At 51.2% G+C, this 16,210-nt stretch overlaps 5 protein-coding genes across 5 annotated transcripts; 1 reads left to right on the top strand and 4 right to left on the bottom strand.

The window, feature by feature from the left end:
- Nucleotides 1–798: 798 nt before the first annotated feature.
- Nucleotides 799–2,878, bottom strand: thr-5 (threonine-5). Its single transcript, XM_960044.3, has 3 exons — nt 2,347–2,878; nt 2,031–2,289; nt 799–1,957 (listed from the first exon to the last, which is right to left on the bottom strand). The coding sequence occupies exons 1-3, from the start codon at nt 2,666–2,668 to the stop codon at nt 1,126–1,128; spliced, it is 1,413 nt and encodes a 470-aa protein (XP_965137.3). The 5' UTR covers nt 2,669–2,878; the 3' UTR covers nt 799–1,125.
- Nucleotides 2,879–3,902: 1,024 nt separating this feature from the next.
- col-20 (colonial-20) lies at nt 3,903–7,291 on the bottom strand. Its single transcript, XM_960045.2, has 5 exons — nt 6,898–7,291; nt 6,690–6,805; nt 6,371–6,615; nt 5,814–6,309; nt 3,903–5,760 (listed from the first exon to the last, which is right to left on the bottom strand). Exons 1-5 carry the CDS (start codon nt 6,964–6,966, stop codon nt 4,422–4,424), a joined length of 2,265 nt encoding a protein of 754 aa, XP_965138.2. The 5' UTR covers nt 6,967–7,291; the 3' UTR covers nt 3,903–4,421.
- A 4,056-nt stretch (nt 7,292–11,347) lies between these two features.
- Nucleotides 11,348–12,646, bottom strand: NCU00946 (hypothetical protein). Its single transcript, XM_960046.2, has 3 exons — nt 12,606–12,646; nt 11,929–12,503; nt 11,348–11,667 (listed from the first exon to the last, which is right to left on the bottom strand). Exons 2-3 carry the CDS (start codon nt 12,250–12,252, stop codon nt 11,482–11,484), a joined length of 510 nt encoding a protein of 169 aa, XP_965139.2. The 5' UTR covers nt 12,253–12,503; nt 12,606–12,646; the 3' UTR covers nt 11,348–11,481.
- Nucleotides 12,647–12,854: 208 nt separating this feature from the next.
- On the bottom strand, nt 12,855–13,619 carry NCU00947 (hypothetical protein; the record flags this gene model as incomplete). The annotated part of the gene is made up of 2 exons (XM_011394562.1): nt 12,855–13,284; nt 13,470–13,619. The coding sequence occupies 2 exons, from the start codon at nt 13,617–13,619 to the stop codon at nt 13,084–13,086; spliced, it is 351 nt and encodes a 116-aa protein (XP_011392864.1). The 3' UTR covers nt 12,855–13,083.
- An 837-nt stretch (nt 13,620–14,456) lies between these two features.
- On the top strand, nt 14,457–15,600 carry NCU00948 (hypothetical protein; the record flags this gene model as incomplete). Its single annotated transcript, XM_960048.1, has 4 exons — nt 14,457–14,596; nt 14,842–14,980; nt 15,297–15,333; nt 15,503–15,600. 4 exons carry the CDS (start codon nt 14,457–14,459, stop codon nt 15,598–15,600), a joined length of 414 nt encoding a protein of 137 aa, XP_965141.1.
- Between the last annotated feature and the right edge of the window lie 610 nt (nt 15,601–16,210).

The following is a 16,210-nucleotide window of genomic DNA, read 5'->3' as shown; positions in this document are numbered from 1 at the left end:
ACAACAATATTTCCATCTCCCGTCTCTCTTGCAGAGCTTGTCACTGGACACTTGAGGACACAACATTCGGCCATCCAGACCTGGGTGTGTGGATTGGTGTCATCCGAATACGCGGAGAACGTGATAACTCGGCATTCTTGTCGCGTTCTCGGAATTGGCTCGGCGCATAACCTGGGTGGGCAGAAATGCAACCAGCAATAGACGGAGTGAACACCAACTGCCGATTGAAATGTACACTACCTAGAACAACACCGAAGTTGAAGAGCTTCAGTACGGGGAGTCCACATTCTCCCCGCATCCGGGGAGTCCGAGTATGTATTGACTCCAACAATCTTGGCTGACCTTACCTCCGGCATTTCATTGACCGCAACCTCTCGGCGCTGTCATTCGCTCTTTCTCAGTGACGTCAGGCTAGCTTAGTGGTACTCAGAGGGTAAGGGTGGGGTCATCTCCATTGCGGGAAGCAATTGTGGGGTTGGAGCCCGCTGTCCTGGGCTCTCCTGTCGGTGGAAAGACGGGGAAGTCCCAGGGCAATGCGGAGAAAGGGAACAGCGTTTCAGTCGGTGTTGACGGAGGTTTGCCAGTCGCAACATCACACCAGGACAGGAACACCCGCCCCTTTCGATCACCGGCAAATTCAATAGTAACCAACCGGTGTGTTCAACTCCAGGGACTTTCAACCCATTTTTTGAACCATCCAGTATTCACGGCACATGTCGTCGTCGGCGCAATGAAAAGGACTATGCGCTTCTTTGTACACAACAAGACGAGATATGCGCTAATTCAAGTCACAACAGTCATAAGTGGAAGTCGGGATACACAAGAGATGCCAGCTACTTAAGAAGCAACCTTTGCGAATATGTGCTTGGTACCAATAGGTTCCTGTTGATCAAAACACCGCACCATCATGATCTTTGAAGGTGCCGACGGTGCCTTGCGCCCGAGTCTTCTCATTCGCTCATCGGCAGTCAAGCCTCCAAGCCCACACCTCTTAGTCAAGAGCGTGTTTTTTTTTCGGCCCTTTTATGGATGTAGAGAACGGGCCGGGGGGTTCACGGTTAGACTTAGACTCTTGGATTAGGTAAATTCTGAAGACATTGCAAGAGGCTATTACATGATAGTCCTCTATTTGCTCCGATATTGCGATATCTCTCCATCAGCCTTCTGAAAACCTTCTCCCGTCTTTGTTGTCTTCTCCTGCATGATCGTCTCGAAGATGCTCTCCAGCTTGGGTATTACATGGTCACGGTTTTCAAAAACCTGGTAGCTGATGACCAAGCGAGGTGCCCATAACTTGAGTCCCGATTCTTTGCCGAGCTCATTCATCCTCTCCGCCGAACACTTCGCATCGTTCAAATCGAGCCACACCATGTTGGTGTCAACAGGATGAAGAAGCTTGCCGCCCAAGCCCGTCCATATCCTCTCGATCTCCTTGGCCAAAATATGCGCTCCCTTCAACTTGCCGCCTTCGCCACTGGGCCCCTTGCCAAACGTTTCGTCAACGGCAACCCTCGCAGCAGCCGCCACGACGCCCGACTGTCTTAGTCCACCGCCAATCGACTTTCTTACCCACCGGGCATGCTTGATCACGTCCTTGGGGCCTACCAGCATGCTGCCAATGGGTGCTCCAAGGCCCTTGGAGAAGCATAGGCTGATTGTGTCAAAGCACTTTGCAAATTCGGCAAGGCTTCCAGCACCAGAGGCCACCGCCTCCCACAAGCGCGCGCCGTCGCAGTGCATCTTGATCCCATGCTCGCGAGCAAAGGCGGAGATGCGGCGCACCTCGGAGAGCGGCATGATCATGCCATTGAGTGTGTTCTCGAGCTCGAGAACGCGAGTCGGGCAAGTGTGCACGTCGTCATCGAGATGAATGTTGGCCTTGACGTCTTCGAGGGTAAGGTAGACGCCGTTGCTAGGCATGACAGGCTTGAGCATGGCGCCCGTTAGAGATGAGACACTATGAGATCGTGTTAGGGCTAGTCTCGGTACTAAGAGTAGAGATGAAGACGGAAAGACACAAATAGCCTCACCCTCCAGCCTCATATTTTACAATGTGGCAGCGGGCATCGCAGAGCACACCGTGAGGCGGTTGGGTGAGCAAGGACCTCATAGCTAGCTGATTGCCCATGGTGCCTGACAAAACGAGGAGGCCGGCCTCCTTGCCGCACAAAGCAGCGCAGTGGGCCTCAAGGTCGCTGGTGGTGGGATCTTCTTGCATGACATCGTCGAGCAGAGAGCAGGACTGGATAGCGGCAAGCATGGACGCCGTGGGAGTTGTCATGGTATCACCTGAAAACCGTTAGTCGAAAGCTCGGACTCGCGGTTTTTTTTTTTAGGATTCCCTACTGCGGAGATCAAAGGCTCCCGGGCCGGCGCTGCCAACCCAGGCATTTTGCACATCTGACTGGCCCATCTTGAAGGGTGTTGTTGACGAGAAACCACAGGACTGTCGAACGGACGAAAGAACCACCGGGGTTCTGAACGACAAGCGTAAAGGTTGTTGATGTCGACCAGCGATGCAAAGTTGTCGGGCAACTGCTCTTGAGGCCTGAGCCGGCATGGTCGATTGAAGTGGCGAAGAAATCACGTCAGAATCACCGTTGGACACCGGACAGAGGTGGTCAGCCCGGCGAGCTCTAGACCTCTTCCCGTGTGACTCTGCGGGCATATGTCGCCGTCTCCGACATGCCCTGATCGGAGCCCTGAAGGACAAATGCTATCCACTGTAACGGTGCCCCACCTTCGGATCGATTTTAGGCTCTCGAGAGAAATCCCCGTCACGGCCCGGCAGACCCGGCGGAAGCTGCTCGGGGAATGGAACATCCTGGGCATTGGGCCATCCTTGTTGCGTTTGCATAAATAAGCTTTGATAAAAGTGTTGGAGGCTATTTGGAGAGTTTCTTTGATTTAACATGTTCTTGGGAATGTTTCCCTCTTTTCTTTTTTCTTTTGTTTGTCTCGCCCGGACATGCAATCGGCCCGTGAGGCCAGTGCAGAAGGACGTAACCCTCACCACCAACAGAACACCACTAGACTAGAATGTCATATCATACCTTGAAAAGCCCTCGCTGTACTGTCGCTTCCATTGGGACACTGCCACGAGTGATGCCGCTCGACGACACAGTGAACCATATGCAAAGCCCGTTGAATTATCCCAAAACTCCCCGCTTCGGAGGTCGGGATCTAGGTCCTCACAAGTACCTATTTGGGCGAAATATTGGTCAGAGCGCCTCGTGCACAAGAGTACCTCCCGAACTCGGTGCTCTCAAGTCATTTTTCGCATTTCCCATGCTCATCACGGTGAAAGAGTGTACAACGACTATGGCAAACACGGGTCTGAACACAGCATACCACCCGAAAAGAAAGACCCCTTTTGTGGCCAGCTTAGGTAGTTGCGAAAAGGCGAGAGTATCCCAGCCAGGCGTTTGCTGTTGAGAAGAGTGCCGGCCGGAGGGACCTGCGACTTTAGAGGTGCACGGACATTCCATGTCAGGACCTGGACGGATGATCCCACATCCAAAAGAAGGAGGTAATTAATTGTCGCGGACCTGGATACCGACGGCCCCCAACTCTTCGATGTTCCAAAATACTATGGGCGGCCGCTCATCGCTGTTCAGATCGTTCCAAAAGTCGGTGTTTAACGTTCCCTTCGGCCCACTTCTTGAGTAGGAGAAAACGAATGGGATGTTGTCCGAAAATCTTCGGACCCAAGCAACTTCGGGCCCCCTCAGCCAGCATGGACCTGCTGTGCTCCGAATGGAGAGTCTAAGGGGTGCACTTGCAGAATCTTCGGACACACATGTTCCTTCCTGAACAAAACAAATACCATAAGAGGTGCTTACCTACCTATCCGTGGGGTCCCGTCGAAGAACCAAGACTTTTACCATCGATTACAGAAGAAGGAACAATGCACAAGCGCCAACGTTTTCCCCGTCTGACCGCAGAAACTGGCGCCCAAAGCAGAAGTTTGGCGTTGCCCTCCGCTTCCATCCCCGATCTTCAGTCCTGGACACCCGGCCTCATCCGTCTCCATCTCACTCACTCAGTCCTTCATCTGTCGGGGCCATCAACCTTTACCAAAATCTTTGATTGTTCTATTTGCAACCGTACTACTCCAACTTTAATATCCCACAAATCAACAGGCCCAATCACCAAGCACGAATCTGATCCAACCATTCATTCTCCTTGCCTGTACTAATGCGGCTTCTATTCGAAACAATACCTCGATCGATGCTCCTTGAACGGCTCTGCAATGCAAGGTTCCTCCTCCTCTGAGCCAGAACAGAACTCGCCCACATTCTGTAAACAACAACCCATTCCCTCAGCTTTATCTCCATGTCCATTGGCTGGACTAAGACCTAACACCCCAGGCACAGGACAACCAGCGCCCATGCATCGCCATGTACATCTGTCACCAGAGCTCAAGGCGAAGCCAACGGAGAAGGACTGTCCCACAGCCTAGGATTTCCAACGTGGAGGCCCTCCCAGTCCCAATGCTCTAGCAAGGTTGGAACCCCTCCGTCGAGTGGGAGCAGTTGCACCCCATCGAACAGGTCCAGATTGTTGTTCAAGTGATATTGTTGAAGCTGCCAGTCAAGTTGCCCGTATTGGCCTGGGTCGTTGCGTTGAGCCATCTCATACGTAGCTGGCTGGAACTTGCCAAACTGATCCACGGTGGTTTGCCATGGTGCTGTTGCTGCTTCTACTGGCGGCGGCGGCGGCAGCAGGTCGCACACCTGGAGGGGCTCTGCATAATTTGGCCCAGCATCACCTCTTACTCCTGCCTCGGGTGCAGCCGAGTTGTTGTCGATGACGGCTGAGACTTCGCCGGAAACATTGCTGCCGATGTTATCGCCTTGACGAGGTTCCTCAACCAAGTGGATGGCCGAATCGATACTCCTGCCCTGCCGAGCAGGGTCCGCGACTTCGAGCCCACCAGCAGCCGAAGAAACACTCGGAGACGTACTCGTGCTCTTGGACTTCACTCGCTTGGTGGAACCCATTAGTCCTTTCTCCCGATAGCTAAGTGGCAAATTTGCAACCATTTTTTCCAGAATCCGGCACAGGCTCAATGTCGTCTTTGAGTCGCCGGTACACTCGTGCAGCATACTCAACCCGCGCTTGATGGATTCAAGCACAGTCTCTCGATGTGGCAAATTCCGGGCTTCGTCACGGACCAGTCCAGAACACAAGACAGTGGTGGTGTCAAAGATGCAAAAGACGGCATAGTGGAATTTTGCGCCGGCAGACGCGAGATGCTCGAAGAACGTCCGAGATACTTCCATGAGGCCCAATGCGGCTAACACACCCGACTCACGAAGTTCCAGCTCCAACTCAGACAATGGCTCTGCAGAATCTCGAGTTACGAATTGTTTGAGAGGATCGAACAAGCACATGTGACCGACGAGGTGAAGATAGCGACGTTGGAATACGATCCAATCATTCTCCGCGTCCCATTGAGTGTCTGGGTTTTGGAGAGCATATGCAGCGGGCAGTTCGTCCATCCACTTCTGTACAATGTCTTTCAAAGCCTTACTCATCAAGGCCTTACTCATTCCGGTCGGAATGGAGTTGCCGGACAGCACGGTCTTGAGTTCTGCTGCCATCTTCAAGCACAGGGAGCTGTGGAGATTTATGTGCAGAAAAGGGGACGGTTTATCTGGGTTTTCGGGGTCTTTGTCGAGAGCTAACGTTGGCTCTACGAATGTGCAGTCGGCGTGGTTAACGAGCAATGGCCGAGAAAGCATCGAACTCAAGGTGCTGCCGATGTGTTAGCACGGCCACGGTTGGCGGGGGCGGGTTATTCGACTTACAAGTCCCATATATACAGGATACCCCAAACACGTCTTCTCATCTCGCGGTCAAACTCCGACATGCCATCAGATAAAGAATCCTGGTGAAGTCCTATCTCATATGCTGCATGAATGGCAGTTCCTAGGGCATGCCACGCTTCGGTCCATTTCTCGGCCGACTTGTACCAGAAACCGGTCAAGAAGAGCTGCTGGACATGGGCTAGCCCCCCTTTCCCAGAAGGTACCATTTTACTGAGCTTCTCCGCTGTTGTGTGCAAGGTGGTAGCGAGTGTCAATGCATCAGTCCCAAGCTCATACTCTAGTCTGTCCATGACGCCAGCGTCCATGATGTACAAGGCCGAGCAGGCACAAACCCGCAGGATCAAACTGGTCAACTCTGTTGTACGCTTGTTCGCGGGTGTCGCCCACCATCCATCATACTGGGTCCTAAACTGAGGTCGATACAAAACGTAGTAGTGATGGTTTGCACCGTTGAGCCAGTTGTCCACCAAACAATCTGCCAAAGGTCAGGCACAATCTCGCACGCGACGGAAAAAATCGAAGGGTAAGTGACATACCCATATATGGCTTGGCAGGCATTGACATGATGGCAGTTTGCAGTTCCTTCGACTGGACAGGCTCATCGTCCGCATCAACCGTACCCTTGTTTGTCTTACCAAGCAACACGTGGTGTGTGTGTGGCATATACCCGAGGGCATTGAGAGCATCCACCTCGTCGGCCTCGTCGTTTTCATTATCTTGGCAGCCGTTCTCATCGAAATAAGACTCTTCGGGGGACTCTAAAGCCCGTTTCTTGGACACACTGAAGAGAACGCCACTGTCAGAAAAAACCAGTTTCCATTGCCTCCAAGTTGTCTAGCGTATGATATGGCTTACCTCGATGAGCCCTCGTCAGAGGCTGTATCGCTTTTGTTGGCTTTCTTCGGAACAAATCTGCACAGATGGGCGACTCCTCTCTTCGAGCAATGGTTGCATGGAAACTGACGATTACACTAACTTCAAGGTTAGACAGGCGTAACCGTTAGGTCTTGGAGACCTCGTAGAGACTGGAGGTGTCCAACATCAAAAGCGCCTTGAAACTTACCTTCTGCTTCCGACGACGACACTCCAAGCACGAAATCGGCTGCGCGTTGCCTTCGGTTGTCAAGCTCATGATGGCCGTTGCGACGAATTGCTGTGCACGAGCGGCTGGGAAGATTGATGTCAGAGTCAACAAAAGCAGAGATATCTTGTCACACTCAAGATGGGATGAGACCACGCCTTGGTGAGCGCGGCTTGGGTGTTTGATATGTGTAGGTAAGAGGGGGGACCTCTAGCAATGTTGGGCTGAATGGGCTTAACGTGATGCACGCGGTGTCTGGCTTCGAAGACAAGAGCCTTGCCAGTATCTGTGCTACAGAAGTTACAAGCCAGCTTCAGAAATTGCCTAACGATGCTAACAATATCAGCAGGCATCAGTTTAGTGTACATCAGCTTCTCGACAAAAATCGATAGTGCAGACGTCGAAATACCATCCCCTCCTTCACCGCCTTGTCTCCCAATCATTTCCTGCCAAGTGCTGTCGGAGAGTTTTGGGGGGAAGGGGGGGGGCACATCGGTCCGCGCCTTCTGATCGCAACCCATGTCCCTGGTGTGCATCCGAAGAGTGTTCACGACACCAGTACCCCGGTTCTTGGGTCATGGCACTTGACAGGGAAGGCCTGTTCGGGCGTCTCTGATCCCGATTTCAGCCAAGTGATATCAATCTGGAAAGGGAAATAGAACCGAGCGGTACAGTGAGGATATTCAGGATGAAGAGGTCTCACTTTCCTCGACAACTTCCGACGGGACACTATGTACTAGCTTAGCGCTTCCTGGCGCCCCAGGTGGTGTCGACCCATCAAGACTAACCCTCTATCCCGCGTGCCCGCTCACAGTCTTCTACACTATTGTTCTCCGTTCACTGACGAAGCCTTTGCTCGTATGACCGCCAAGGTCGCGGTTTTCTGGCAAGCAAAATCTTCTCAGCAACCACTGCCCTACTCAACGGCCTGTCTGCACACTGACAAGCCGTCTCGAGGGGGTAGTAAAGGTAAGAGCAACATCATAGCACTGCATACACGCTGAACCGAGAAATCATAGATCTAGCTGCTAAACGGAGCGCAACAAGTCGGCGACCTCAATACAGACCCTGAATGGGCGCTTCTATCCGCCCAAATTAAGAGGAGCCAAGAGCCCGGCGTCGATAACTTCGGAGTAACTACTTCTTCTTCGGTCTTCCGTTGCAGCTGATCAGGGCGTGACGGGACACTACACTATCTACACTGTACGGTGGGCTAAACTTGGTCTTGGCGAGATCCCCTTTCTCCAAGTTTTATTTGACTTTTCTTTTCGAAGCCATCCCGTCATAGTATTCGGATTCCATTTGAGCAAAACAAGTTACATGCTGAATGGCACCCTCATCTGCACACCCAAGCTTCCAAAGTTGCTCTGGAGGATGGTAACGCGATTACTCTAGTGTATGTCCGCCACACCGGCCAGAGGCTAACCTAGAGGCTGACTGACTCGAACCCTATCTTATTAAACTTCGGTATTTGTTCAGTCCGCCGATCTCTTCTCGATGTTACGCAATTGCAGGTTGTTAGCTTTGCGTTAGCCCCTAGGGGCTGCCACATTAGGCTGGTTCCAAGTCGACATCCGGCCTCTGAAGCTAAAGGGGTCAGGTGCGGAGGGTCTTTTTGACCGGACTTTCAACATTGATCGAAGTTAGACAGCGTCAACAACGTTGTTGCATCAAGGCCTCAAAGTCATCTGTGTTCGACTTGGCAGCTTTCTTCTTGCCTTTATACAGATGCTAACGACACAGTGTTATTGTCAGATACAACTCGAGATTCAGACTGGTGTTTTTCAAACACAACATTGTTCAAAATCAGAGAAACCAAGAGACTCGGCGACTCTGGTAAGGAACTATAAACCATGTTACCGACATTCTGAAGCAGCATGGGCGGATGGAGAAATCCTGATGGGAAAAGCAATCGATGATGCTTGCCGAGATCCATCTAAATTAGATTCTTTCTTCTTTTACGGTGTATCCAATGGTCGGAATGAGGTACCTAGGCAACTGCCCTCTCAACCTCCTAACCATGTCGACTTTTCAGCCCAATCGAGATATCCGATTTACTCATCCTCTACGCCCATCTTCGTCTACCAATCGACGGATAAGTCAGCCGTTTTAATCAGAGCCAATCTCCCGACCTTGACAAACCGCACACCCCCCAGATCGCACGCACAGGCGAACCCAGTTCTATGGTACGATGAGCCAGAACAACGGTGGCATGTCTTCTTCACGCTCCGGGCCGCAGAGCTATGTTACCCGTTTAGGTTTCCAGGATCATGGACGCATTCCAACTGCTATTGCATCCGTTAGTACACTACGAATGCATGAGCAGGGACATTTTCGTTAAGATCGTCATCGTGGTTATAGCGTTGACCATGAAGCGCCGGGTCATGTCGCAAAACATCACACCAAAACATCACAAAGCCCCCGGATCTACTGCAGTACACAGCAATCATGGGGCTGAGGGTCTGTAGGTTCTAACTTTGTATACCAGAAAACCGGATGCGGTGCGCTGCCGAATCGGCCCCGACCGCCTACCACAAGAAACCGGAAGAGGTTGCTACACCTTTACGTGGATATAAAAGGGTACACAGCGCGGTGAATCGGGCGATCTCTGGGGGGCAGCAAGGTCTCCAAAAATGGCAGTCCGTACGAGAAGGGGCAATTTTCATCATTAACACTACAACCCTGGTTTTCTGTACGCCACCAGCGCCTTGGCTGTACTGCGCTACCCTTTTTACTGCTACATAGTATATCCATGCAGAGGTGAACTCGCTCACTTTTCTCCTCGGGCAAACACTGTGAGAAAGGAGAAGATATCTGCATCAACGGGCCGTGGTCCTGAACTGCCGAGAGTTTGTCTCTGCCTTTCGGTCCGGAGACAGTGTCGATTACTAATGGCAGTTCTTCTACGATACGGGATGATGCAACTCCAGTTTTTGAGCTCTGGCTCCATGGTAAGGTATGCGTGGACGCAAGCCCGCTTGCTCAAGTGGTATTCATATGAACAAGCAGAATTCACCACACAGCGGGATGCCACTCTATATGGACACCACCATATCTCAATTTCAGCCTGCACGGTACGGTACAGGTCAAAGATGAGTGCTGCAAAGTATTTGCGGGTCAAGGGTATTTATTGTACGTGCGTGTGCGTTGCGTACCGAACAATCGCGTCGCCGCATCACCATCTCATGATGGAGCCGCCTAAGTATTAGTGTACATGTACTGCGTAGTATGTACTGTGGTCGCGACCATAACTTTTGCCTCCCTGTCAGGTATTGGACACGGACCAGTTAGAGCACAGCTTCGTGACTCTGCATGGCCACTCGAGTGCCAGAGATCGTCAGTGACGGTGACCCACGGCCTCTTTACCCAACCATAGTACATTACGCCTCAGACTAAGCAAGGATGGTAAGTCCAGGTACGGGGGAAGAAATGTCTTGGATGGATGGACGGACAGACGAACATGGATAGATCTCGGCGGCGCTATTGTTTTGTTCGGCAAATGGGTCGGCCTGGAGCGAGGCCACAGTTCCGTTCGTCTAATTTCACCTGAATCAGGAAGGGAAAAGCGAGGTCTCTTGTTCGGGTTCGGATGAGTTCGGTGTTGTTGGCGCTAGAAGAGAGAGAGAGGTCTGCCTAGCGAGGTCCTTGTGCGATCGACGGACGTTGAGATAATCAGTGAGTGTTGGGCAACGGTAGATGGGGTCTGAGACATGGCCTAGGCAATTTCCGATGATCATTAGGCTGCTGTTTAGAGATTTCTCGTTACTGCCTGGATGGGATTCTTCGAAGTCCAGATTGGGAAAATGGATGTCGGTTTTCGGGATGGTGGTGGGATGGGAAGCGATGCCATGACGGAGGAAAGGGTCGGTGAGGTCTCATTTTGACTTTCACACTGTTTTGCTTTGCTTGGTGGTACTGATCGTCTTAGATCAATCTGGTGATAACGTGTCACATAGATTACAGACGAGTGGCTACAGGGGATGGAAGGGAGGGTGTTTTGAGGCAGGTTTAAGGCATGATAGGGGTTCTTGAGGAAGATGAGTGTAGCTCAAGTCGCTCTCTCTTCTAGTACTCCTCTTTACACCTAGTTGCTCAAACAATGACAAACTGACTTCCTGTGATAGAGTACGCCACCAACATCACTCCATCGGACTTGTGTTAATCATTGTGAATGGTCACCTCGGTTACAACAATACCTCTAGCCGTAAAGGGATGGCATGAAGCTGAAGCCTCCCAGGACAGATGAGGCGTTGCTAGATTGCATGCGGAAGACAATGCGGAACCCTTCCGTGATCATCCAGAGGCTCATCGGTTACCACCAAGGTCTTCTTGAACAAGGAGCTAGGTTCTAGTCTAATGCACCAACAACCGTTACATCTTCACAAAAAGGTCCCTGAGCCGTTTCACAGAGAACCACTCTGATGGCACATATGTTTCAGTAGGTATTGTCCAGACATATGAAGTTAGACAGCCCATGTATTTCGACAACCATACCACAAGACATTTTACACTTTCAGCTTCCCTTCGTCCACATATCTCGGCCACTCAAGCACCACAACCCATAATCTAACGCAGGATCTTCAGCAGAGCTGCTACCGGCCCCATGTCCTTCGCTTCATCTCTGGGAAATATCCGTCCAGTCTTCAGAGTGTATTTGACAAGTTCCTTCTTGGTGAGAAACATTTGCGGGATGTTCCCCACCTCGACGGCATCGAGGAAGTCCCAGATGTTGACGTTGATGCTTTTAAGAGCCTGATTGAATTGCGAAGCATTAGTGTCTACATTTTTGCTCCCCAGTTCTTTCTGTGTCTTTCCTTGGTTGCTTCTTCCAGTCTTTTAAGTCCCTTAACCTGAATTCTTGTCCAACCAACGAAAAGTGTTGTTGCCTTCTACCTACCTATGAACGATAAAAACCGTCCAAACCCACAACACCATAAAATAACAAAACAAGGAGAAGAAAAAAAAAGAGAAAAAAAAGGGGGGTCCAGAAATTGTAGTAGGGCATATACATACCGTTCGACATTTCGTCTTGCTGCCAAATTCACCACCACCCAACCCCAGGTCCTCACACAGACGCTGCCAATCTTCGAGATCACCGGCGCCAAAGTAGTTCTTCCATCGGACAATGACATCCTGCCTTTGGAGAGGAGCGGGTCTCTTCTTTTTACTCATGGTGATTGATGATGATGATGATGAGTTGAAGGAGGAATTATTATGGGTGGACACTAGACTTTTGATTTGATGACAAGAGAGACAGAGGCCGGTCGGTCCTTGCTCGTATGGTTCGTTGACTAGGGCTGATGTGGGAGACTGGCTGGGCTGGCTGGGCTGGTTCATCTCCGGCACGTCAAAGTTGGATGATGATGATAAGTCTTCTCAGGTGTGCGGGATGTTCTCATCATGATGCAGTCAGGGACGGGGTTGCGTTGCATGGTTGTTAAAGAAGAGAAATGTAAAGGGGGGATTCTTGGGAAGATGGAAGCGGCGTGGATAAAGAAGTTGCGTGTCCAGAAACTGCTGTCAAGTGTTGTTGGCATCCTGGTTTCACAGATCATGAAGAACGGGCATTCCGCCTTTTAAACATGGGACTTTTGTTGGTGCCGGAAGGTCAGCAACACGATATCCGTTGTGAAAGGAAGAAAAAAACGGGAATGAGACTGACGGGAGGAGTGACAAACGGGTGGACGGACAGAGAAAATGCTGGTTTCCGCTGGCCCCAACTTTCAACAGCAAAAAAAAAAAAAAAAAAAAAAAAAAGCAACAACGAACACCTTTCTCGCAGCAAAAAGCAAACGGTGGATGACCTTAAATGGAGAAATCAAAGGCACTTCATCCAACTGTCTACCTATCCAATGAATTGCGTCGTTGAATACGGAAAGCATCGAGGATTGACAAGCCAATCGCTCAGTTCACACAAGAACTCTCTAAAAGAAGCCTGGGCACATCGCCAAAGACTCCTACCGTATTCTTCTTCTTTCAAGTTACTCCTCACTCACATGCCCTTCCTCAACCAACTCATGGAACATATCCATCAGATTCCATCCCATCATCATCATCCTGCGTATCACATCCCTTCCACACCCCTCTTTACATATGTTCTCCCTTTCACAGACTTCCTCCCCTTATCTCTAGGTATTCAGCAACCATTCAAATACGCGCTACCCTATATCATCCCCCCCTAAAGAGGCCTCTCAACAACACCCTAACTGGTCCCACTTTATCCTTCTCCGCCATGTGCCTCGGATAGATCTTTCTGTTGGCAACCGAGTACTGTGCCAGCTGGCGAGGATTTCCAAAGCGTTGCGGGGTGGTTCCCTCCCGGACGGCATCTAGGAGGTCGTAGATGTTGACATGGACCGATCTCAGGACCTTTAAGTGAATGAGAAATAGAGGTCAGAGTCGGAGTCGGGCATGATTTATGGCGAGGAGGGGAGAAGGAGGAGATGCTAATTGGAGCTTGGGAAAAAGGTGTGTGTTGGGGGGGGAGGTGTTGGTTGGGACAAAGATGAAAAGAGGTGAGTGAAGAGAATAGGAAACCGGCAAACGAAACGTACCTCGCGACATTTAGTAATGCTTGGAAGCTCCTTGTGGATGCCAATGTCCCGGCACAAACGCTGCCAGTTCTCGAGAGTGTTCTCGCCAAAGTAGCGGGCAAATTCGCCGACGATTGGGTGGTTCTTTTTTTTGTTCTTTTTCTTGCCCATGTTTCTCTTGTTGGCGTCTCTTGACTGGAAAGTGGCCCGGCAGGTGTGAAGAAATGTAAATCGAAACGAGAAGTTGATTTGGGTTTTGATGGAGCGAATGAAACCTTTAGAGGTATTGGGATACCTCTTTGGACGGGATTTTACGATCCCGTCAAAGTTTTCGGAAACTACAGAAAATGTGTAAAGCAGACAAGATGTTTTTAGAATTCAGTTTCAACGGCGACCTTTCGATTTTCAATCAATTTACATCCACTCAGGTGAAATGCGAGAGGCCGTTCTCTCAATCATCCGCCAAAACGCCTTACCGTCGAAGATCTGCCTTTCCTTCCTGATTTTGCACTTTGCATGATTTCGATGTACGAGGCCTACAGTCCATAAACGCCAAGTCTACCGTTCCGTCAACTCAACGTACGAGAAGGCAGATAGCAGCCACTGAAAAAGGTTCTTCCGTTCGGTTTTGGACTGCAAGAATGCCCAGGACAAGGCGAACAAGGCGGACAGTTGAGCTGATTTGTTGTTGGTGAGGACATTTTGGGATACTGGCAGCATTGTAGGCTCATTCTCTGAAGCGAGTTTTCAAACCGGTGTCGAAATTCGGCACTGCGGGCGATAGGTACGGCAAATGAGGAAAAATAGAATGTTCTAAAGGGTCCTCGAAAATTGGGGGGGGGGGGGGGGGGGGGGGGGGGGGGGGGGCTAAACGGATGAACTATGTAGCTATGTAGATAGGAAACGAACGAATGATAGTGTGACTTGCAGTTCATGGGAGCTGCGAGTTCCCATCTACTCCTTAACTCCCATGGCAAACGTGCCAAAACGAATTGCAAGCTTGTCATCATGCCAGCAAGTGTAACTCAAACCGGACAGAAGGATGATATGACGCATATTTGCGCTGAGCTGGGGAAAGAAGGTACTGTAACGTCAAGTCAGCGATATCTTGACCTACCGGCCAGATGGAGAGAAGGAGGAGGGCAGAAGTACGTAGGTAGGCAGAGGATGCCCGATATGCCCAACGTCAGGCAACGGATGCATGATGACTCGGGCAACGGCGACTGGCTGACGGGCCGACCGCTTGCCTTGTTTGTATGTGTGAGAGGGCGATTCGTTCGTTGGGACAGAGAAACTGTGGTACAATTCCGAGGGAGATGTTGGCCCTCTGGTGGGTAGCACGAATGCCCTGTTGTTGTTAAGGTGTAGAATTTCTAACTCTTGATTGTCTGAGGAAGCGGAATGGTGGTAGATGGACCACAAGAGGATGGAAGATGGGCCGCATGAAACTTGGATCTGACGATATGTCCTTCATTGGATATGCGATCCAGCCTTTGGTGGGATGCTGGAGGCCGTTTCAAGCCAGAGGGAGGGTAAGGGAGAGGCCTCAACGAAGTAGGCAAGGTTTTGGTGGTATACAAGAGGCACACTTGCTAGTTGGCTTGATGACAACTGAATACTTGGGGGGAGATCAAGTTGATGGTCAAGTTACCGTGTAATCAAGGTGTCCCTACCCCGATAGACGACGACGTCTCTCACACCTACTCACCTAACCCTCTAGATTTTTCCCCAACCGTGCCCTTGTTTCACGAATGGGAGCCTTTTTACTTGGCAATAGGTAATCACGACAGCGGGAATCCGGGGTAGAGACATGGGCTGATGAATGCCGTCAAATGTGACTTTCGGCAGCATGTCCCGCATCCATCCATGGCCGCTGTATGTATCGGTATGTACTTCGCACGCCGGTGAAGCATGTTGCCATGCACGCCTTCTGGGGTACCTAAATTGTGCCATTTGTGCTTGCGTGGGCAGGATGCCACGATCAAGGGCCCGAAATGTCGGTGTCGAAATGAGGAGGAAGAGAAGTGGAAGTGCCTGTTGATGTCACTGGACAGCTGAGGAGGCTTGTTGGACAGTTGTCTGGACTCGCTGGCGCGGCTGCGCTGTGCAGCCCGAGCAGGCCCGAGCTTCCTGCGCGGTGCGGAGAAGCTGAAAGGACGAAATCCGGAGTCGGCCACGACCGGCAGCACTTGGCCATCAACAGGTGGCCGGGCCCACTTGCGTCTTTTTCACTTTCTCTCCCTGGCACCGCAACACCTCGCGCATCACGGGTTGAGGAGACTCGGGCAGCCAGTGGAATTTGTCCCGGACGCGGCCGGCTGTGCCCGCCATTGGCTGTCAACGAGCGAACAAGACGTTCCAGAACGTCATTGGGAACAGCGACCCGCGAGCTGTACCTGCGCTTGCTGGTGGTGGTGGTTGTGGTCCCACTAGATATGCAGACACTTTCCCCTTTTTCCAACACCTGGACTTGGAAGGAAAGAGCTCCCCTCGAGAGGAATCCTTATGGTTTGCAACAACATCGACGAAGGGACGCCGGCCGTTGTGTGTGAATGGATTTGACGAGTCCGAGGCTTTCTCCGTGCCATGCAGTTCTCCAAAAACTCCAGGGTATTCCAGCGTTTATCTACCCCACCGGCTAGCACCAGGGGCGACGACGCGATGAAACCCCGCCTTGCCCACCCGGGACCCGACGTGGCAGTCTCTGCAGGTTGAGGCTCCTCCAAAAAAGAGCGACTTGTGCCGAAGGAAACTCGGAGAAG

The sequence above is a fragment of the Neurospora crassa genome, linkage group I (assembly GCF_000182925.2).
Source record: "Neurospora crassa OR74A linkage group I, whole genome shotgun sequence".
NCBI classification, from domain to species: Eukaryota; Fungi; Ascomycota; class Sordariomycetes; order Sordariales; family Sordariaceae; genus Neurospora; species Neurospora crassa.
This window is presented reverse-complemented; position numbering and strand designations above follow the sequence as displayed.